At 44.6% G+C, this 24,410-nt stretch overlaps 1 protein-coding gene across 3 annotated transcripts in view; it reads right to left on the minus strand.

Moving 5' to 3' along the window:
- The window catches only part of SFMBT2 (Scm like with four mbt domains 2), a 115,486-nt gene that overhangs the window by 5,673 nt on the left and 85,403 nt on the right, over positions 1–24,410 (minus strand). For all 3 annotated transcript variants that reach the window (XM_068958406.1, XM_068958486.1, XM_068958569.1), the window contains 6 exons: positions 20,640–20,753; positions 18,870–18,912; positions 18,194–18,264; positions 16,877–17,016; positions 7,695–7,804; positions 357–532 (listed from right to left, as the gene is read on the minus strand). In XM_068958406.1, the coding sequence (XP_068814507.1) occupies positions 357–532; positions 7,695–7,804; positions 16,877–17,016; positions 18,194–18,264; positions 18,870–18,912; positions 20,640–20,753 (654 nt within the window). The remainder of the gene's footprint in view (positions 1–356; positions 533–7,694; positions 7,805–16,876; positions 17,017–18,193; positions 18,265–18,869; positions 18,913–20,639; positions 20,754–24,410) is intronic.

Genomic DNA, 24,410 nt, shown 5'->3' on the forward strand with positions numbered 1-24,410 from the left:
GTTTAAATCTCAGCTGGCTGCTGCAGGTTCCTTTCACATACCCTGTATTTTATCTTTATATACAAAGAGAAGTCAACACCTCCAAAGAGGAATGACTTTCAAACAGATATATTAGGAGGGGGTGAGATGGACTATTTTCTGAAGATGCCCATTTCTCGGTACTGACTACTAACGGAGCCTTCAGTGACTTGATCAAGATTAAATACCTGTCTTTTGGACAGCTCTAATTAGGCGAGGTGAATCGTACTCAGTATTCATGTATTACACAATACATGTGCTTCATAACCAGTTTCTCTGCAGCCTCCCACTGCTCTGATTCCCGGCTAGCAACCAGAATTATTACATCTAATACTCACTGTACTTGGTTTTAGTATGAATGGAACAATTCTCTGGGCAGACTTCGGCCACCAAGACAGGACTAAACAGGTTGGGGCAGCACTCCAACTTGGCACAGACTCTTCTGCAGAAATCTGCTACCTGATCCGATGTTCGCACAATCTTAACCGTTGCCCTGTATGTCTTCCCTCTGTACCTAGAAAAGAGAATAACGAGATCCCTTGTCACCAATCAAGCAATGTCCTTCAATGCTACAGATCAGACTCTGCCCTCTGTTAGGTAGATCCCTTTCCCAATGCCTTCTGGGAGGCTGTCTTTCTTCAAAAGGGAAGTAGAATAGGCCTACTTGTTTTGGTGACTCCGTTTCAAATAGATTTGAACAAGGAAAGGAGGGATGAAACGATGCTGGAAGCTGAGGGGTGGATGTTCTTTGGGGAGGGATGCCCATGCAGGCTGGATATGTCTGGAGATATGGCAAGAGATGGACTAAATTCAGGGTACAGTCGGTGGCGATACTGCACAGGATAGCACTGTCATACCATGAACTGATGGTTCTTTGGCATGGTCTGATGGTTTTTGGGAGAGGGGTGCAGTCTCTCCTCATGAGCTGACCTGCTATGAGAAGCATATCCACCTTGCAGAGCTATTAAGTGGCCTCCCCAAGCTTGAGTCATACTGGAGACTGGCTCTTTTTGCCTCCATCTACACCTTTGGTCTTCTCTGTTGACATCTTTCTTGAGGCAGCTCTCGCATTGTGTCCTACACGTACAACGAACTGAGTACAAACTGACTTCAGCAATCCAGATACTTTCCATGGAGGGGATCAGGAAGAAATAAGGGGAAATTCAGCTCTCAGCTTAACCCAGTGAGGTGCCTCCAGGCTTCTGCTTTTCTCTACAGTAGCCACAGGGATTTTGGCTTTCTGTCCTCTGCCAGTGGCATACAGCGTACCATCCCCGTACATGAAACGCTTTAGCCAAACTATGTAGAAGTGTTTGGGTGAAACTGTACTGTCTGCAATACGGAGATGAGGTGGCCTTACTGCTGTGAGAGCCGTGCAGTACAAAGCCCCAGGAACTAATCTGGAGTCTCTCGAGAGGTTTAACGGGGCTGCAGGAACAGGCCCTAAAAACCGTGACTCCTAAAGGGAATACTTAGAGCAGAAAGCTGCAGTGTAAGGTTTGTCTTAAATTTGTTATCCATGCACTACCAAAACATTTATTTCAGTGTTTTATATGAAGTGTTTCTGAGCGATACATGGCTAAGAAAGATACAGTTACATCCCTGCTGTAATACTTTGGAGATGTGAACTCTGAAAAACCAATTATCCTCATAATTTATTAAACAGCAGCACCAAGCTATTGTAAACAGTGAGATAAGGTTTTTAAAAACATCTCTTATGCATCCTGAGGAATGCAACACAAGAGACAATCATGCGAGTGCCTGGTGTTAAGGCATTATAAATGTGCTTAGAGGACAGAAAAGTAACACACAAAAGAAAACGGAGGAGAGAGAGAGTGAAAAAGAGAGATTACTGGCTTGGAAGCCATGAAAGACAAGTTGCAGTCATCAGGAAAAACGGGAGGAAGTATTTTTGAGTGCATTAAGATCCACAGCAGGCTAACAAGGAAGCAGCTGCTAATAGTCCAATATGGAAGAGGAGGAAGGAGGTGAAACAAAAAAGTTACGGCCAGTGAGTTAATATATGCAGCATTCTCCCTGGACCCACCTCCCTCTCTCTGAAGGTTTTGTGGTTATGCAAGGCAACTGAGAAATCACCTTTTGCTGCTCTACATCCCTAAAACTTTTTCTGCAAACACTTGGGTATCGGAAGAGGGTTTGACCCTGTGGTACATGGTTTTATAAGGGTATTCCCAAATGGAGCTTGAGTCTGGGAAGAGCCCAGTCCAACCGTCCCCACATCGCAAAAGGCTTGATCCATAATATCACCTCAACACAAAACTTCTCCAGAACCTAAATGAGTACGTCTACACAGCACCAGGCTCTGACACCCCATCTGGTGTCCGACCAAGATCCCAGGTCATGAGGTCTATCCTGGATTCATTAATTAATTAACTAATGAGCCAACTCTTCATGCAGCCCATCAGACCTGGACAGACAGATGCACAATAGAAAAAGTGCTATTTCCAATATGGAAGAGAGCACTTTTATCCCACCTTCTTGATGAAAAAACTGCACAGGCAGGCTGGCTAAAGTGAGGTTGGCAAAACCTAGCATGAAAAGAATGATTTCCACAGGCATTCAAATATGTATACTTCTAAATCTTTTATTCTTGAAGACTGCTGCTCTTATTACTTCTCCAGGAGTTATTAAGTTTAACGACTGCCTAGCTCATTAGGTCAGCAAGTCAGACTCCTGCAACAGGCTGAAGAACTTCATTCTGGTACCTTTACCTCAACTCCAACAACTTCAGTCAGACAAAAGCATCACTTCCAGAAAACCACCAGCTTCCCTCTAAACCTCTCTGCCCTGGAAGAATCCATTACTTTACTGGACAGTAGGATTACTCGTATCTATAAGCCTCTGATTCATTTTAAACCTGGATGTGCCTGGATTTAACTTGTATTTATTTGCCCTTGTTCTGACTTTCACCATTAGGATGAAATGCATCTGGTTTTGCTTCCTTGCAAAAGCATTGCAATCAAATTGCCTCTGGATCTTCTTTCTTACAAGCTAAGCTACCTGATAATACCCGGGTATTAGTCAAGGATGGCTCAGTTTTTCTAACTGTGAACTTCCTTTGTGTTTGCCTATCCAAAAAGATCCCACTGTACTAAAGTGCCTGGCAAAAGAAAAAGATGAAGCTGATAAAATGAAAAACTGATTTCACAGTCTGGTTTGAATGCAATACTTACTCTTCTTTTGAACCTTCCTTTGGCCATAAAATAGAAGTTCATGAGAACAAAATGTCACCTAGGAGCAGTAGTTGGGGACTACTGTGCCAAGGTATGAAAAGCCTTGTTCTGAAGACACTTCAAACAGCAAGAGCGCTGAGCACTACCCACATTTTCAAAAGTCTCGTCATAAAGATACAGCCCACAGTTCTGACAGTCTCTGAGACTGTTTTGAATAATCAAGTGGCTAACAGCCTCAGTTTCCTTTGTGGGATCAGAAACCCACATCTGTTCTTTTCCAAGAAATTTCCCATTTGTCTTACTTTCTCAAAGTCAGCCAAATATGAGAAATCTCCTGGAAACATCAGCTACCCACAGCACACAACTAAGTCTCCCTGCAATGAACCTACCAGAAGCATTGTACCACTGCAGTAGCAGAGGTTGTTTAACATCTGCTTCATCATGCCTGAATTGGAAGCTGCCTGTATGGGCCACTGGGACTGCCAGTGATAGTAACCCGTAAAGTTTTCATGAACATATCCGTACCTTTGGAGCAACTCAGTGCATCCAGGATGCCCAGGATTTTGCAAATACAAATACTCTAGGCAAAATCAACAAAAACAAAGCAGTGACCTTTCTCCAAACCTATTTAATCATCCAGTGACATTTTGTACTCTTTAAAATAGAATTCAATGAGGGCCCTGGCATTGGTCTGGTAGTAAGGACATGTCTTGCTAAGTCTCCTCATGATTATAGAAAAAAAAACTTTAAGTCATTCCATTGGTCCTGATGACTTCTATCTCCAGCACTTGGCACAAAAGGCCAAGCTGATGTTGAAGACATACTAAATGATATGAGCTATAGCTCAGGATCGACTTTGGTGAGTACAGCTAATAACTAGCTGCCACTTGGATTTTAGATCGCTGATCACAACTTTTTCAGCACAGTTGTCCAGCCAGTTTTCCACTCAAATTATCATGCACCCATCCAATCCATATCTCCATAGCTTGGCTACAAGGCTAATATGGGAGACTGTGTTGAAAGCCTTGCTAAGAGTAATGTAAACAACTTCTAGTGCTCTTTCCTCATCTACCAAACCAGTCATCTCATCACAGCAGGCACAACTTGTCCTTGGTAAATCCATGCTGGCTCTTCCCGGCCACCTTCTGGTCCTGCATGTTCTTGGAAAGGGCTTCCAGGAGGATGTGCTTCATAATCTTCCCATGGATTGAGTTTAGGCTGACCAGTCTGTAATTACTTGGATCTTTCCTCTTGCCTTTCCTGAAGATGGGGGTGATGTTTGCCTTTTTTCAGACATCAGGAAACTTCCCTGATTATAAAAGATGATAGATAATGGCCCTGCAACAACACTGTCCAGCTCCCACAGGCAGCCATGGGTGCATCTTATCTGGTCGCATGGGCTTGTGTATGCCCAACTTGCTCATGTAGCCTTCGACCCCTTTTTCATCTGCTGTGAGTAATGCTTCACTACCTTGGTGACAGGGACCTCGGAGGCCTGAGAGCAAACCTTGCCAGCAAAGATTGAGGCAAAGAAGGCATAACGTGCCTCAGCATCATTCATCCCAGATGAAAAGGAATCTTGTAAAGCATCCACAGTAGAAAGACTGTCTTTGAAATATAGCCTCATAAATAAGCAATGGTTTCTGTGATTACGGGTTAATATTCCTGGAATTCAGCTACTAGATTTGGGCAGGTCTCGGAATTTCAGATAATGAGAAGTTCAGAAATATCCTTCGTTTTTTATTTTGATTAACTGGGCTTCATACAAGACACAGCAGATAACCCTCAGCGCACACTGGTACTAAGCCCTGCAAAAATGGGTGAGCTGCCAACAGTCTGGCTTGCAGCTGTAGAAATGAAAGCCTTTAGAAAGAGTAAAGGCCCTCGAACCTCGAGCCTTTAAGATCAGGATGCCAAATCTACATTTAGACACTGAAATTAAAGCATCAAAGCTATAAGGACTGAGTGCCCACAGCTCTTGGCAATTCAGGGGGTTGGGCCTGACATTTCTAACTCATCATCACCAGTAAATCAGGTTTGACTATTTTCACAGAGCGTCAGCAGCACTGATGGGAAACGACTGCCGTCACACAGTGCAAACACATCTGTTCGGACAATCTAAATTGTTTATCTTTGTTGCAAGGCTAGTGTAATTGATTCGGCGCTGGTCATTCGTGACAGCAGAGTAAACTAAATGCAGGTTGCCCTAGGACTGCAATAATGCTTTCCTGGCAGGGGACAACTTGGCGTTCAGGCTGGTGGGAAACAACGGCCTTGTCTTCACCTTTCTCCCCATTCGCCTTTGCTCTACCCTACTTGTAGAGGGTAGAGCAAACCATCGCCGCAAACAAACAACAACATTGTCGTGATCCAAGGAGGTGTCAGTTTACATCAGAAGGGAGGCAGTGACACAACATGTCACACTACAGCACAAACACTCCAGCCGGCTGTAGAGCTGTCATCATTAGCAGCAAGATACCACTGGGAGCCGGCGTGGTTGGAAGTCAGTGTAGACAGATGTTTGCTCGTTACAGGTCTCCGCTTAAGATTCTGGAGCACAACCGACTGTCATACCTGATGTAACATGTCACGTGTCGCTTTGCGCATCCCGGGGTATCTGATTTCATGAGCTTTTCTTTGCTGTTTCTGCACAACCAGAAGCAATTAAAACTCCAGCAGATTTCTCGATGAAACAGCCCCGGTAAACTCAGAGAAAAACAGTCCTAGACTAGTCAGTCAAGCTTAGGGCATGTCTACCGCCTGTCTCTCACCTCAAAGTACCTGCAGGTGAGCTGGTATGACCTCTCAGCACAGCTCTGTGCACAGAGGACTATGAGCTCAGGCCCTAGAAGCCAGATAGCTATAGTAACATGGAAGAGACCCATTAGCTCCCTCTCTTCACTAGCCAGAGTAAACGTCACACTGAGATGAGAATACATTTCTATGCTTAGAAGTCACTCTAAAACCGGCTTTGACCCTGCAACGATCCCTGGGGAAAGTTCTTCAGCTTGACAAAGTTAAAAGATGCTGTCTGACTTGCTAACTCGCTGGTAGGACAGCAGATGTACAGGAACAGGTAGACTACCTGTGCCTGGCTGGCCAACATGAAATGCAAACCTTCCTGCTAGGAAGCATTGTTATATTTTTATCTGGAGGCCTATATAGATATAAGATACATTCTAGCAGGCTAGCCCCCTGCTAAATAGATGAGAGGAGGAAAAAAACATGGGAATGAATGGATAGAAGTGCCATGAGGGAAGGCAGAGGAGATGAGGGATAGGACACTAAAGTGAGGTAATATAACTTGATTTCACAACTGCTAAGTACCTGTGGGACTGCTATATCTGACATTTGCCAGAATAAGGTGCAGAAGCTTGGAATCAATGAAAAACAACCCATGGATGATGACTTATTTTTAATTTTTTCTAGTAGCCTTCCACTTCTATTTGCAATCCTCCTTTAGAAGAACAGTTTCTGAGTTTGCAGAGTAAAAGGTTCTCAATTCTCTCCCTCACTCAGAGCATACATGAGCTTTCTGTAATGTCTGCATGACCAAAGATCAAATACAATAGAAATCAGTAATGCCATATCTGAGACCCAATCATTTCAAATAACCAAAAGCTAATTGCATTTACTTTAGAAAGGGAGTAACAGAGTTCAGCACAAGGGGTGAGATTGATCACATTTAACTTTAGCACTCAAAAAGTTAAGGCGTCTAAGTCAGCCAAAAGGCAGAGGTGTCTTCAAAGAACTTTTTGTTGACATGTCTTAAAGTGGGACTAACTGCTCTTTGGAGGTACTATGGAGAGACATCCCTCTTTTCGAGGGATAATGGTTGCAGGGATACATCCTAACTAGAGTTCCTTTTATATAAAAAGACTTAAGTGGGTGCATATTAAAGTTGGAAGGGAAAAAGAGAGCATTTTCTAGTGCGTCTAGCATTTTATAGGCACATAGTTTACTTATATATTGCTTAGACTAGAACTAAACACATACATATACTCTAGCATATATTCTAGAAAGGCATCAAATCTGGATCTGGATCTCAGACCTCTTGGTATTTTGTACCAGTCACTCTCCTGCTTAAAAATGTGTCCCTACTATTTGTTTGCAATTTTTTGTTTTTCCTTCTGCCAGCCATTAGTTCTTGCCAGATTCTTCTGCAGTAGAGTGACAGACTCTATATTAAAAGCAGTAATACTGCTACATTTAGAAAGCCTTGAATTGAGTGAATTCAATAATAGCCAAGTTTATAGGACTAGCTTATCATAAAAATCAGGACTTTGCTGAACAAACATGGCATTTCTCTTCAAAATTTGGACGGCTGCTTAAAAAAAGACAACAGAAATGAAATGTTCAGGTGAATGTTTCACTTCTCAAGTTGCTCTAGAGCCAGCCAAATAATTCAATGAAGCCAATTTTTCTTCAGCCAGTTCTATTTCTTAAGGCTACCAAACAAAAGAGCACGCACAGACGACTTACTTTGCTTTGAGCGTTTCCTCTTGGAAATTCCACTGAGGGTCTTCCACGAGCTGCAGTTCTCGTAAAACACTCCCTGGCTTGTAAGCTGCATTGATCACCATGCTAAGAACCTAACGAGAGACAAAAACAACAACGCTGATGGGTTTAATAGCAGCTCTTGACCACAGTGAATACGACCATCAGTGATGCACAAGCAAGTGCAGCTACAAGTGCCAACTTAGGTTCAAGGATGCAGAGGGCAAGTGCTAAACACAACGAGAAGAGGTCCCAGAGCTGATCAGTGTGCCAAGCATATTGCAGATGACACCTCAGACTGACGCTGTGACTACTACAAATGCTGCTGGCTAACCCCAGAGATCTCCCTCGAAAATTACACCAGCGCTTTTTTTTGAGACAGACCCTCACCACCAAGGCAGTCCCAAAGCAGGTGCCACTCCCCACATCCACAGAGACTCAATTTAATGAAAAACGAAAATCTGTCTGATGGCTCAGCCAGGTACAAATAATGTGTACCTTTACACGCTGAAGATTAAAGGAGAAACTCACATACTTGAGACCAGCAACACGCTTAGGCATCTGAGTGTTGCGTTCCTTGACTTTATTAATAGATTATTATTAAAGACTACACAAAAGGAGTTTGCAGGAGGTATGCCTGAAGCCCAGTGTGTGTCTACTCAGTGTGACAACACATGTGCGCCAATCCATTTACTCCAAAGTCTTCGAGAACAAAAATGATTCCTGCTATTGGCTCAGAAAATGCAAGCTTTAATAGTCCATATTTGGCCTAAGGAGGTAAATAGAAGAAAAACAAATCTCTTAACAGCGCCAGACCATGTGTTAGTACACACTGCTTTGTATGGACATGAATGACCCCGCAGTGGGCCTGGATCGGTTTTGATATAATTTAGCTCTTTACCTAATGCTTGCTCTTAATTTCCTGGAGGCCTGCAAGTGATTTCAGGGTGATGAGAGTTAAGTTTCCCCAGCACCTACGAACGTGCTTTGTTAGAAATAAAATACTTCGCAGGTCACACTGCTAAAAGCAAAGTGTTTGTTTATTTATTTATTTATTTTTAATTCCGCAACCTGAGGATTTTCTGGCATTTTGAAAAATACACGGGATGAATCATTTTCAGGCAAGGGCTTCGCTTAATGCTGCATACGCCCACGTGAAACAGCAATGTTTGAGTAGCCTGGCTAGTTTATTTACTAGAAACAAAATTTGATTTATTGTTGTGCCCTTGGAAGCATCACAGGAACAGCTCTTACAAAAAGCGTAATTAGAGAGACCTAAAGCAATGCCTAATAATAGCAGCAATGTCTTAAGCGGCTCTGTTCATCTGTACATCTCAAAACACCACACGAGTTGGGGCAGGAGCACGATCCCTATCTCACAGAAAGGGAGACTAAAATACAGATCTACTTGCAATTCCCCAGCTGGTTCCTATCTTGTCACAACCCACCGTAGCAGTTACTGAGCCATACCAATTCCCAAGCAAACAAAGGAAAACTTCTGAGTGAGCCCATCCACTTGCCTGGTCACATCTTTTCTTGCCAGCTACTCACTGTATGAACTGATACGGTGTTGGCCTCTCGGCACAGAGATACCGAGACCCAAAATAGCAAAGCCAAACCACTGGCTGAGCCTGGAATGGCTCTATTTCAGCAGGCTAGTCACCTTTTCCTAGCAAGAGTGTTGCCAGCAGGTGGAGGGAGGTGATCCTGCCCCTCTCCTCAGCCCTGGGGAGGCCTCACCTGGAGTACTGTGTCCACTTCTGGGCTCCCCAGTACAAGAGAGACATGGCACTCCTGGAGAGAGTCCAGCGGAGGGCTACAAAGATGATGACGGGACTGGAGCATCTCTCCTCTGAAGAAAGGCTGCAAGACCTGGGCCTGTTCAGCCTGGAGAAGAGAAGACTGAGGGGGGATCTCATCAATGTCTGCAAATATCTAAAGGGAAGGTGTCAAGAGGATGAGGCCAGACTCTTCTCCGTGGTGCAACGGGCACAAACTGAACCACAGGAAGTTCCATCTGAACATGAAGAAACATTTCTCTCCTGTGAGGGTGACAGAGCACTGGAAGAGGTTGCCCAGAGAGGTAGTGGAGTCTCCTTCGCTGGAGATATTCAAAACCTGTCTGGATGCGATCCTGGGAAATATGCTCCAAAGGACCCTGCTTGAGCAGGGAGGTTGGGCTAGATGATCTTCAGAGGTCCCTTCCAACCTCAACCATTCTGTGATTCTGTGATTCTGTGATTCTGATCTATTTTTTCCAACCTAATTCAAAATCTAAATATTACCAAAGGAATAAAACAAGACAATTCAATGATAGAAACCATCCAGGTCTAGCTCCTGAGTGATTATGTATCCGCTGATATGAGGACATCTGCTACGCTCTTTTGGGATAGCTCCCACCAATACAGAAATACCCTACTGCAAATGCTGATGGATACAGTCAAGGGGAAAAAAAGAGTCTTTTCCCCCTCTAGTCCCTCTGACAACCTATGGGGAATGAAGCAAGGAGGCACAATCAGTTTTCTTTCGTTTTTCTCTGCAGATCACCTGCGTTTTAGAGGTTGCTGCTGTGTTCTCTCCTCTGTAGCCTTCTCCTTTTGCCAGCTACTGAAGTAGGCTATCAGGCTACACAGGACTTAAGCCCAGTTTCTTGAAGACAGTAGGCCACTAGATTTCATTGGGGTTCGTGGCATCTAAATGCGCAAAATGCTCTTCTAATTATAATATCCCACTTGACTGCACCCCATATCAAGAAGATGAAACTGAAGCTGAGGCACTGCAATAATAGTGCTGTCATAACGGACACTTTCCCATCTGTTCCAGAGCCAGGTCTGATTTTTGAAAGTGGTCAGCTCTAATCTGAGCACAGGTTTTCAAAAACCTGTGGTATCTGCATAGTTCCCACATGCATTCACAACTCATCAGATGTGTTGCCCTCCCAGTACAACAAATCCATTTAAGGGAGTGATACAAGATCTCTGCAGGAGCATGTTGGAAAATCTCTTTTAACACACAGTTCTAATCCCACACTCTTTGCCGGTGGAAAAACACATGTAGAAAATGGATGTTTCTTGCTGATTAACTCCCATCAGTGATGCTGCTCTGCTCCTCTGTTGGGGTGATCATGTTTTTACGCATTGCTAGAACAGTTAGGAGATGAGCAAGAGAGTAAACCTGAACTTGCAAATGACATTCTGGCATTATCTGGGCATTATCCGAGACACCTAGCGAACCTCAGCTCCGCAAAGACACTCAGCATACCAATACTTTCCTCTAAATTGGCTCGTCATCACCGTGACTTGCAGTAATATCCTAAACTCATGTTAAAAAGAGTATTTTGACAGAATAATAATTTCCCTTTGAGGAAAGGAATAATAATAATAATAATAATAATAATAATAATAATAATAGTAGTAGTAGTAGTAGTAGTAGTAGTAGTAACAATAATAATAGTAGTAGTAACAATAATAATAGTAATAAAACCTTTAGCTTTTACTCTTTATGTATTTCATGTAAGTCACTGGGCCTGGCATTCTACCTTGCAGCAGGAGTCCACCATCATGCTAACAATGTTATCTTCTAAGGACGTTATCCCGTAATCTCACAGTTAAAAACTAGGAAGAGACTAGAATACTTTGCTTCTTGGGGAAGAAATAACTGGGATTAAAAAAAAAAATAAGGAACCTAGACCAATTTGCAACTTTCTCTGGAGATGCAAAAACACTTCCCCAAGTCAGGCAGGTCAAATTTTGGTCTGATTCACTAAATCAGCTTGAGCGTGACCAGTCTGAGAATTTGATAGTTTATTTGCAGACCTCTCCATCAGGAAGTATGGGTAGAGCCAACAGTGCCTTGCTGCAGAAGAGTGGATTAAATGACTCCTTGAGCTTCCCTCTACCCTTCGTTGCTATAAACTATGAAGTTATTTTGATACTGCTCAACTTTGAATTTTCAGAATCAATGGGAGTGGAATCACATTTCTGAGTGTGATCATAGAGCAGCACCACCAGCCTCAGCCTGACTCTGTAAGCACCTGACACCTTTAGCTAAAAAGCTTCCAGTGTCATAAACTTTCAAGTACCTAAAGGTCCTTTCCTGGGTATGTCCAGAAGTGCCTGAGGCCATCAGGCTATTCAGCACCTTTCTTCCTATTGTAGCTTGGTCGGTATTCATAAATTTCCCATCACTTCATCCCTCTCCTTTAATAGTCCCAACCCTGGATGAAGCTTTCCCACGACATATCGCTGACTGGGTTTGTCTCAAAATATCATTACGCTTCTTCTCTTGTTCAAGAGTCCAATCCCTAACTCCCAGGCTAGCTTCAGTAAGAAGTTCTTTCATTTTTCTCAGAAAAATGACACGGCCTTGGGGCACAGAGAGAAGGGCACCACACCAAGGTAACTGGTTAGAGGCCTCCTGAGGATAAGAGACCTGAATTAGTCATTGAAATAGAGAGTGGACCATGAAAATGCTCCTGAGTTGTGAATCGCCATGCTAAGAGCAAGGCATGGGTCGTGCCACTTTCTGCAGTGCTTCCCGGCATCAGAGTTTGCTGGCCATATTTGAGGTGTCCAGCTCACCCTACTTACTGCAGGCAGAGCTGCTAGGTCTAGCTGAAGTCCACTGAGCAGTCTTGAAGAGCAGGTTATCAAACCCTCCTGCAGAAATGCAATTCATATCTTTCCGGACTGTAGAAGGTTTCTGCCATACCAGCACCGTATCTGATTGCTAATGATTAACTCCATCCGCCTGGCTCAGTCATATGCTTAAGGTTCAGTGCAAGCTACTTAATGACTGAGATTGAGATATCTGATTTAATTATACAAATTTATCCTAAAAAGTCAAATTGCAGAGTGCAATAGCCTTCCTTCACAAAATGCTGGCTGATTTCTCCTGTTTGCATTAATTGGACAGTAACGTTACCTTTAAGTCCTTTTTTTTTTTAGCGGGGAAAGAGTAAAGTGACTCAAGAACAGTAACAGTATGCAGTGAGGCTAATCTTTAGAACAGACTTCCCTAAGATCTGGCGCGTTACAGATCATTTGAAGTCTTAAAAAGACATCTCATTTTGTTTTTAGGAGATGTTGCCATGGTAAGTTGTTGGCATGGATAGAAGAATTGTTCATAGGTAATTTTTAGCTACTGTGATCCAAGAGCTAAATCAGGCAGGTAATCTATTTATTTTAATCTAATTTAAAATTACGATTCGTTAAATGGCACTGCCATTATACAGCCACTATTTTCCAGCCCAGATGCTGTTGCTGGACAGCAGGAGTTGATATCTCCACTGCCTCTTGGTACAGATCTCAACTTCTTTTTCAAACAAGCATGTTAAGAAGGAGATGAGCTCTGAAGCTGATGTTAACCAACAGGCATTAGCACCCTCAGCTGCTCTTGAAGTGAGAAGTAGGTGGAAAGCCTCTGACTCTGAAGTCAGTATGTAAAGAATCCACAAAAAACTACTGGTCCCAGCAGAGACTTGTGGTGGAACCGGGAACAATGAACATCCGGGCTTTAAAAATGCATTTGGCACTACATACCAGAAAGCTATTTGTCACTCACCTACGGCTTTGCAAGAATGCAAAGATACACACATACACAGACACACACAGAACTGAAGTCTGTATTTTTGATCCTACTACCAAATAAGTTGGAATTTCTCTCATGCTTTCACCCAAAAATCTTGCTCATGGGCTGCCATCCTGCGACTGTGTGCACAGGAGACATCTCTGCAGTTTTCTCCCCGCACAGCTCCCAACCTCCATATCCAACACCTGGATAAAGCAACTGAGCAGAAATTGGGGGAAAGCAGTAACAAGGAGGTTGGGTTACACTGCCTGCAACAGGCATCATCTTAGACATGATCGACACCTCTCTCCAGAGCTCCTGACCTGAGTCTGTGTTTTGAGACTGCCAGAAACAGAGGAGCAGAGAAGCCGAGCAGGCAGGAGTGTGAATGTGCATCCATGTGCCTGCAGGGGAAATAGCTACACAAGACAGCCTGACCAGACATGAAGGCACCTGGTGTGAAAAAACGTTGTTAGCATCCTTCTTCGACACTCAGCATCTCAGTAATGAGAGTGGATTAGGAATTGAGAGGTTTCCTCCTTTCTCTCGAAAAAGGAATGTAATTCATCTCTAGAAAGAACTACTACTGTGCAGAAGAATATGCTTTACCTTGCTATCCTGAACCATGATTTAACCATGGTGACTGCCAGCATTGTTTCTTCAGCTAACAGCTACAGCGAACCTCAACAGGCATTTGACCCTTGCTGTCCATAAAGTGAACCAAGGCAGGTGCTGTAGCTCTCTGCCCTTCAGCACAGGTAGCGTGGCTCCCATCTGTATTTAAACTAAGGGCAACTCAAGGTGGAGAAAAAGCCCAGACAACTCAACTGAAAGGAGATGCTCCTACTTCACACTACAAGGATGTCTCCTAAACAGGTTTACTCTACAGTCAAGTAACATAAACCTCTAGCTACCTCGCTATTAGCTGTGCTGGCTGGTAGTAGCAGCGTGTTTGGAGCTGGCTCCAAGGTGATGCTTCACCACATCAGTGAGGGAGGGGAGGAAGGGGCAGCAAGACCTTGGGGAAAAGAAGGGCTGAGGAGCCAGTGGCACAAACCCCAGTTTTGCTGTATTTTTTGATATGTCCTTCAGGGCTGAACGTGGAGGAAGGCAGAGGGTGGGGAGCTTTGCCCTCAGCACTCGGCCAGCAGCAAGGTTTCTCATCAGCTGCTGCTAATGGAAAGAGTACATCTGCTCTCGTCTTGCTTTAGGTAAACCGGGCCAGGGGATCGGGCAGGAGATCGATATTCAGCTATTTTCAGTGTAGGGTTGTCTTCCCCACCACTCCCCTGTGTGTTGCAGAAATAAAGCCCATTTATAATTTATCTATTCCAAACAAGTTACACTGATGCATAATTTACAATGGCCTGCAATTTTTCTGTATAGTGAGAGAGAGATAATCATAATGCATTTGCATTCTCCAGGCTACACCTTCAGCAGGCACAAAGTGAGACAAAGCCTCTACTTCTACTCTTGGAGGACTCTGCAGCCCTGGAAAGCTTTGTGGTTGTGACCATGGGGTGTGGGAGGTGGCTCTCCTTTCCGTATGCATGGAGGGACCATGGAACAGCACATCAGTGGGTATCTATCATCTCCCACGTTTCTCGTCTCTTGCTTCCTCCGGGTGCCGGCTCCCCCCATCCTCACTCCTCCCCATGGTCCACTGAGCTGCTGACAGCTCTCTCACCTTGGCAGCAGCTAGTAGGATTCAGGCACATTTCTCTTACAGCAACACCCCAACAGTCTTCTCTTTACCCTTCCTAGAATTCGGACCGGGCCTCAAGGGTACATGGACAGAATGAGTTTGGAATTACTACAAAATACCACTGAGCTATGCTGAGCCATCGCCACAAGCCTGCTCCTTGGGAAGTCATTCATGTCTCCAAGAGCAAGATGCCTGTGTCCCACTGAGGCTGCCATTTGCTCCTTCAGCAAACAATTCTGTGAGGAGACAGAGCAAGGAAAAATAGTCTTTCTGTAGGAAAATTAGCAGAATTGCTTAGGTTGGTTTCCACAGAGGAGAACAGGTCCCATTCTTCCAGAATCTGAAGAAGCTGGTGTACGTCAATGCAGGAAAGCCATAAGATACTAGGTGAAGATCTTGCAGAAGCTTTGCATTACTTATGCTTTGAAAATCCAAATTCCAGAGAGAAGGAAGAAACACTAGCGTAAATACTGGTTGTGCATGGTTCACGTTTCCCCCATGTTGCTTTTTCATTGCTTGCTTTTCAAGCAGCAGCAGACTGCTAACACTCTCCATCAGCAAGCCGCTACGGACTTGCTTTCAGATTTGGCAGCTGTCAACTTCTGCTCTGCAACCACTTTATCTTGCTTTCTGCTGAGGGCTATTTTTGATTTCCTTCTTTCAGATCCAAGTGTCCCACCTGCACAAGCAGCTGGATGACTAGGCTCTCTTCACAGCCCAGCTTTTAACCATGGGAGATATCAGGCAGTGCTGTTGTATATAAAACAGCTTACGAGCGAGTGAATGAGGATGCAGGAGACACTCTACAGTACAGACACGTTTTCAAAAGCAGTGGGTGACTTGGGAGGAGTCTCACACTTCAGGTGCCTCTGCTAAGGGGATGAGAGTCATCTCACTTCAGACAGCTACAGACTTCCACATCTGAGCTAGGCACTGAGGCTTTTATAAATACATCAGATAAATGGAGCCCTAAAGCTCCGACATTTTTCCCCCAAGGGCAGAGAGAGCTCAGCTATGCCCTTGCATCATAAGTATCTACGTTAAGCAGGGTTCATACAAATCCAGGTTAGAAAGTCGAAAGATCTGGAGGAGTCAAGTAGAAACGACACTCAAGGTGCCACTGGCTCCCTGCTTATCCAACAGTACCCTCTTCTTGTTCACATGAAGTCACCTTGCCTCTCATTTCTATATAGATTGTAATCTGTGCAGGAAATCTTTACATATTTTTTCGACCAAGTTAGTTTTTCCCTGCTGTTAAGAGCAAGCGCTCAGCATGCTGTGGATTTGGCCCAAAGCAAGCATTGATTCGGCCAGGATTACGTGAACAGATTTTGGTTCTCTGCCATCACTGCGGTGCGGGATTAACCCCACTGTTTTCAGCAAGAGCTGTGTGCACCACAGTTTCCATATTGCCCATCATATGCACACGGGCTTGACTTTCAGTTCTGTTAACGTCAGATCCCGATGGCTTGGGCCCCATCAGACCATGGTCATACATGTAAAGGTGTCAGCCAGAATGAATCTGCTGGCACAAGCACAGCGAGGATGCTGCATTACCTGTGCCAGGAGGAACAGGTCTATGGCAACACCCCACAGCGGTCACCCTGGGGGACCCGCTCTAGTTCAAACATTAATCTCTCTTGCACAGTAGCCACAGTTGGATGAAACTTGCTTCCAACTAACAAAACTCCCCATATTTCAAAAGTGTCACCTCTCCTGTCAAAACCCCCAGTGCACATACTTACCTTCACTTCCCAGCTGACAACTTGGACTCAAGGAAAACCGCTACAGAGCTCCAGGACAATTCTAGGAGCTTCCTTTTTACATTCTGGTTCTTGCAACCCATGGCTCACGTTTCCCCCTGAAATCCCCCCAAAAAGTAGCTGAGGCGTACCTCTTTAAGGACAAGCACACACTTGCCAGGCCCAACAGACTGAGGTAGCTCTGCTATTCTGCCTTTGTTTAAATATGGACCTGAGAAGCAGCGGTGGTTGATGTAGAGCTGGGGGCAGCAGTATCTCCCATTGATGGTGCCTGCAAGGAGAAAGCAACATTGATGTGCGTGCAGCACTTTCGTACAGAAAATCAAGGGCCTTTCTTCTTCCTCCTACATGTAGGGAAGAAGAGGAAAGGGGATATAAAAAGTCTTCCCTGAGATGACAGGTACAGAAGCCTCTGCTACTCGAATCTGTCCAACATGAGAAGAGCTATTGCTTTTAATAGCAACTGCTCCGGCCGCACATCCTGTTGAAGGAGAACTGGGATGGGATTTCATTCATAACGCAACCCGAGGCTCACATCATAACTCACATCGCAGACGTACATGAGCAACTCAATTGCAACTCAGCAGACAGGGAATGTATGATCTCTTCTCACAGATATGGAAGCAACTCAGGAAGAAAATTTAGGTGAAGGGCTCTACAACCCTTTGTTCAGCTACTGTCTAACTAGGTAAGTACTGAGGTGCTGTTCATCTGACCCAACATGGTTGGATGAACGTAAGTCTGCGGAGAGTTTTCTGCATCTGGGCTAATCACCCTGAGCTCCTTTATAGTCCATGGAGAGAAGCAGGTACTTCCAGATGTGGTTCATATGCCAGCCAGGTGGCTGTCCACAATAGCTCAAATGATCATACCTAGAAAGAGCCTGTTTCTATCCCTTTGCCGATAATGGGGCCCTGGGGCGTTGGCTGGGATGCAAGAGCATGTCCTGCAGACTGCTGCAATAAGGTGAGTTAAATCCTTTCCTTCCTGCAGTGTCGATGCAATTAATTGGATCAATATTGCACTCTCAGAACCCTTTGCCATCACTAAAGGGGAGAAAAAATTACCTTTATCTGAAGTAGTGGCCATAGCACACAGTCATGATGCTAACATGGCATTAAGCTCTGGCGTAAGCAATTTCACAGATGCCAGTTAAAAAGGTGCGCTCATTTCCACTTCATTAGTACAGCCATCATATCATTGGCTGAAACAGGCAAGCTGCAGGGAAGCCCGGGTAACCCAGATGTTGCAAGACGCAACATTCACACACAGAGGCTGAGACCTCACGTGACATAAATCAGAGAAACCCACTGTTTGTGGGTCCACACCACCTTATAGCCCCAGAGGATTCGCCCCTGCCTGTCTCCCTTCCCATAGGACATGATCTTTGGGGTTGTCTACAGGCAACTCCACCTCAAAAGGAGGAGAGGACCTTGCTGGTGCCTTACCTGTCGTGTCTGGCTGAGGAACCAGGCAGAGGTCATGAGGTATTTTCTCAACAGGCACTGTGGATGGTAACCTGTGAAACAACAATTCAGCCTGTTGAACAGCGTGAGCCCGGGCAAGGGGGCACAACCGGAGCTGTTTAGGTTCTCGCTGGACTCGGGAGCAGGGAGGTGCCCTGAATCTGCCGGGGCAAAGCACGGAGATACTCCAAACGGAGCCCTACCTCCACGCAGACCGCTCCTCACAGCCCGATGCCTGCATATTCCAGATACAGAGCCAAATTCACCCCTCCTTCATAAATGCACTGCAGCCAGTAAGCTTTAGCCCTCTAAACTGCAAATATTTTCACCCACTAAGTCAAATCCTTTACATTTTGCTTTCTGGAAACTGGAAAGGCTAGACAGGGAAATGCCCTCCTGGTATGTGTTTCCCTAAGCATCCCTTACCGGCCACTGGAGATTGGCTGCTGCCTACACAGTCCCAACTGGTAGGAAATTTCTCTTACAGAGAGGTTCTAATATGCTCACTAATATTTTAGATTTAAACGAAGCCCCACGCCAACTCTGCTGCAGTATCTGGGCTGTAGTTAGCAAAGTCACTCAGCTGCTATATGTTATCTTCCTTAGCAGACCTGATTCATCAGTGTAAAAATATTACCATAAAAAGCCCCAAACTTACTGTTTTTCTGGTTGCACAACTGCAATTCTTCTCTTCTTTCGTACTGCAAAAATTAAAAAAGGAAGAAAAAATAGTTTTGTGGTCCTCTGTCCTATGAAGTACACCCATAATATACAGAAAGCTGTATAAAAGCACCGACTATAACTCTTAGCAAAAATAAATGTACTTAATTACTATTGCCATCTTTTTATTTTTAAGTCACTACGTCATTAAAACCTGCTTTAAAGATGTAATACCACATTTAATCTTTCCTCCAGAAGGCTAATACTGTGTTTTATGGGATCTGTATTAAAAAAAATAAAATAAAAACAGAAATATTTTTCCATGCAGAAACACATATGGACAAGATTATATTTTATGAGCATGATTACCTCCAGTATAATTTATCCCCAGCTATAAATTGCGATAAGGCTGCATAACGTTGCCATAGCAGTAGTTTCCCAAATTAGGCTCCGGTTGCCTGATTTTTAACTTAAGCATATTTAACTCTTCAAAAGGGCTGACAAGTTTTAAAATTTGCCTCTCAGACGTTAAGTAATACCAACAGCGAGGATAATATTTCAGCTAGTGGCTTGAGATCGGGGTCGGACAGGCTCTGCGAGGAAAGGGAGAGCATCGAGCCACTGAATCTCAGCCAGAGAGTCCCAGCTGGGTTCGCGGTGAAGCCGTGGCCACTCTCTCTTCCTCTACTTCTCATTTTCATGCCTGTCGCTCTCCTCCAGCTCCTCGGGAGTTTGGCTCCTTCTTTGCTAGCCCAGTTTTGCACTTCTGACACAAGCCAGGTCCTTGCTGTCTTATGCAGTGACATTGCTCCCTGGTGGAAAGGCAACTCTGAAGAGCTGTCCTGAATCAACTTGGGCTGCCCTACCGCTGTCTCAGCCCTGTCGTACAAGCTCAAGGTGAATTTCTTCCAAAGCTCTTAGATGACCTAAGAGCTGGGCTGAGCCCTCCCAGCAACCTAGAAGTCTCCCCTCGCCTAGGACTATGCTGTACCAAGGGAACAGCTACGAGCAGCCTTCAAATGCAAATGGAAAAGAAAGAAATTGGTCTTCATATCCACTGGAGGTAGGACGAGACACGATGAGCTAAGTTAAACACTAGAAAAATTTCTTGACTAACAAAAGCAGCGAAATAATGGGACGTCGCCTGGGAAGAGGCAGAAACTCCATCATAGGAGGCCAAGTGAAAATTTCTCAGTCTAGGTGGAGCTGATCCGGTCTTGGAGAGGGAGCACCTAGGTAACCTCTTTATGTCCCTTCAGACACTATATTCTTGCTGTTGTTGTTGTTGTTCTGATTCCCAGTCCTGGGTTCCTAATTCACTCCGCTGCCTTGGACAATCCTGCACTATACCTCTCCATCAGTCCCCAAATGGCCTGTGCTCTGCTGTAAAGAGAGACGCTCGGCAGCGCTGCTCGGGGAACATGGCTCAGCACCACAAACCCTACTTGCATGCTTACAACCCCGTAGCAAACCCGCAAGCCACATCTAGGCAATGCCAAACCACGTAACAGCCTTTCCCAAAGCAAACAAGCCCATTTTTAGTGGGACTGACCATAAAGACAAGTACAAATTAGGTAATAGCATGGGTGTGGAGTTGGGTCAGTAATTAGGTTTGTTACCAGTTATTACAGTACAGTTACAGACTGGTTGCTAGTCTGCTTACTAGTTAGGTTGGCAGTTTCAAGGACTGGATTACAGGCATAAGACAAACTCCTTGATAAATCTGGTGATACACTATCTATTCTGCTTGAGGTCTCCATGTACTTACAAACAGCTTTGTGTGGTGGAGTTAGGTTATAAGCATTCGCTTCACACCAGCCAACTGGGAAAATGTCCATAGACTCTACATCAACTATGTACTCTGGAGAGGGCATCGGTAAACCTATAAACACAAATTTATAACGCAGTTTAGACATGGGAACACTGAGCTCGGTGCCATTCAGACATCCATCATGAACCAAGGGAGGCAAAATGATGGAACATGTGAAAATAAATCTGCTTCCCTGCATCAAAATCAAGCATTGTTTCATCTCAAATTTTGCTCAGACAGCAATGATAAGGCTGTTGCATTTACATTGCAGTGTGACTCCAGAGAAAACCTGCATGAGAAACACATTAAGCGTGCATAGTGAAGCAGCCAAAAGCCAGTGAGGTAAAGGATGCATGACTTTCCCTACGTCTTTTCACAGGGCAGCCTGATTGACGCCTTGGTTTTGGAGGAGATCGATAAGCAACTTAGCAGTAGCCAGCTGGGGGGACTGTTCATACCAGTACGAGCGTGCACATGGGTCTGACCAGAACAGCAGGTGATGGGATAGACTTTTATGCACCCACTGCCCCACTGATGCTTGTCTGTGCAGCTCTACCCTTGAGTCGCTACCTTTAAAGGTGGGAGATGACCACTCTAGAGGTGCCATGACTTCTACTACGACTCCTCACTGGACATGAAAAGTGAGCTGATCACACAACGAGGGACTGGCAGCATTAAAATCCTAAGCTGGATAGATTCACCAAGATCTCCAGCACAACGCTGACTCCAAAATCCCATAAAAAAAATCTCTGCCTAGGGCTAATCTCCTCCGGTTTGGTGATTATGTCTGTTTTAGAAGACACTGTCCTGTCCGGTCTTTTGTGGGTCACTCAAAGCCCACTGAAGCAAATGGAAATATTCCTGCAGGCTTCAAAGGCTTTTGTGACTGACTGACTGTGGGTCCTAAGTCAAGACAACTTTTAACTACACCAATTCGAGTCCATCTGCGCTGGCAAAGCCTGGTGAGGTAGTTCACTCCCCCACCTGCCATTCCGACACTAGGACCCGTGGCTCCGGTGACAGCACGAGACAATCTCCTAATAAAAGAGACCAACAGATCAACAGCTTCCCCTCCAGCATCCTCGCTTTTGCATCTTCTGCAGTATCTTTGCCTCCTGCTTAATACAGCAGTGTTTGACTGTGCTCAGCTAGAGGACTACAGGGCACTTTCCGCTAATGACTGTTCATCAAGGGCTTGCAGCGCAAATGAAACAGTAATTGAACTTTGTGATGGGAACGGCATCCAGGCTGAGCTGCAGCATTCGGCTGAGCCTTGTCGCCGGCAATGAACTTCCTGTGTTTTGAGAGTGTTAGATCACGTGAAAACACAAAGGTAGCGTGAAAATAGGTGCTAGGGATCACAGTGCTGGAGGAAACGGTGACAAAAATGAAACCACGCTGTTTGCAGAGACACATGGATGTCTTCTCGGTATTGCTCTGAGCCCTGCATCCTGTTCACGCATCATACCTTGAAGGTATAGCCCCTGTTTCACTGGGATTAGGGGAAGGGAGAAAAAAGGGATGAAGGCACATGGCAGAGCGCACAACCTGCCCATTTGAGCAAGATGAGGAGCTAAGCCACAACGCAAAGAGAGATTTTTAGCAGCTGGCATTCCCTGGACAACCATCTCCCTCCATCAGAAAAATACCAAGTGGTCACTGCCTGGCTTAAATCTAATGGAAACTGCACTCTCCAGGAGGCAAAACATTTCTAGCTCCACAATCCACCACAAAATGCACTACTTTCATTTTCGCAACGGTTCTATGGTGCCGTTCTGGCCCAATAAACAAATAAAATGTACTTTCCTAGTTACAAACAATAATAGACGTGACGTTTGCAAAGTTTATGACTGCAGCCAACCTCATGACCGTGGCAGCACCATAATGTTTATCCTCTCTTCCTGCAACACCACTTTGCCTCTCCTGTAGGACATATTCACATCTTCTCTAGCCTCCATGGCAATGCTGCTTCTCTTTGGCAATTGATAATCCAGTCTTCTGCTTCCAACATCTAACTGCTCCATTTGGTCTCACTCATATAAATGGAAAACAGCTTCTTTGAAACTCATTAATTTGCTGCATTCACACTGCTGTCTTCCCACACCAAGAAATGTCCGTAAGACTTGTAACGTTAAACGGAAAAGCAGAAAACACGGACACTGAAAATGGGGGAAGTAAAATTTCCATCTCCTGTTACAAACCTTATATGATGGACAGGAGAGAGCAGCAATTCTGGAAAACGATTAAAGAGAATATTATAGAAAATCTCTCTGGAGAAGTGATTAACAGGAGAGCTCTCCTCAAACTCCTAGTGTGCAGGGCAAGCGTACATTACAACTTGCATAAATTCAAAGTAGAAAGTTTCAGCTTTAAAATCTAAAATGAACCAGTAAAAATTAACAATGCAGATGATGAGTAATAAAGCAGCAGAAAGTGATGGGACGCACAAAGCCTTGTATCAGCCCTCTGCTTCTTTACCACCACAGGGGAACTATACTGCTGCTCATTAAGTGCTCGCCCTAAAGTTTACAGAGTTTTGCTACTGTACAAAGAGTGATTTATTAAGCAATGTTCCCTCATGTCTAACTCGATGCTGCTTAACTACTGCAGCCTGTTTTATGGCTGCAGTTTGGGCTGTCAAACAGTGAAACGTGGAGGACAACAATGAACGCTTCAGACAGAGCCATGATAAATGGTGGGACCCGAGGACTTGAGCAATGGAGCTCCCATGGTAGCTGGGGTGTCTTGTTGCTACCAGAATATAAATAATCAGTTACAAATAATAGTGTATTAGTGGACTCAAAACAGCACGCCATAGACCAAGCCACATTTATTTTACAACTCTGCAAGCAGAAGTTTTTTGTTTTTCTTTTTCCAAATGCCTAGTTTTAGCGTAACTCTGTTCCTACTATAGCCAATAATTCCCACAGCAGCCAAGATTCCTTTTCTTTTTACTTCTGCAGTATTTTGCATCTTTTCCTCTTACAGCAATCATTCAATTCCCCGTATTGAGCTATAAAACAAGTGCAAAGCACTGATACATCAAAACTCAGAAGACAAAGAGATGCATACAGGATTTTTATGACAAGTTGCAAAAACCACACTTCGAAAAAAACTAAAAGACAAAAGGCGGGGAGAAAGAGATGAAGGGAAAGAAGCGAGATGGGAGCATGTGGCCTTCTCCTTGTCCTCATCCAGGATATTGGAGGGCTAGCTGAATTAAAGAACCAAAAAAAAGTACTCCCTATTGACTGTAACGGGCAAGAGTTTAGTGAACACTGAGCCGCTCTGAAAATACTACAGCTTTAGAAAAGCATAAAGGATTCCCAAGCTCCATAAAATCTGTATATAGAAAGTGAAGGAACGTGGCCTTGAAGAAAGGGAGTTGCCACAATGGGCCAGAGTCCACAAGAAGGTGGGTGCAAACTCGACAGCGGAACTGAACTTCAGACAAATGTGGATTCCAGATCTTAACCACAAAGAACTGTTAAGTGTCCAGACCAGTTCTCCTGCGCTCTCCACCCTGGCTGCATCCAGGCACGCGCCCGGCGCTCGGCTTTCCCCGGAGCTCAGCAGGCAAACAGCAGCTGGCTCAAACCACAGGTCTCCAGATCAGCAAGCACAGCAGCTCGAATGATTTTGCCTCGCGCTCTCTCACTCGTCCAGTTTTCGACCGGGAGGAATCTTTCTTTCGGTAGCAATTGAGTTATAAAGCTCTGAGGATGGGAT

The sequence above is a fragment of the Struthio camelus genome, chromosome 1 (genome assembly GCF_040807025.1).
Source record: "Struthio camelus isolate bStrCam1 chromosome 1, bStrCam1.hap1, whole genome shotgun sequence".
In the NCBI taxonomy this organism is placed as follows: Eukaryota; Metazoa; Chordata; class Aves; order Struthioniformes; family Struthionidae; genus Struthio; species Struthio camelus.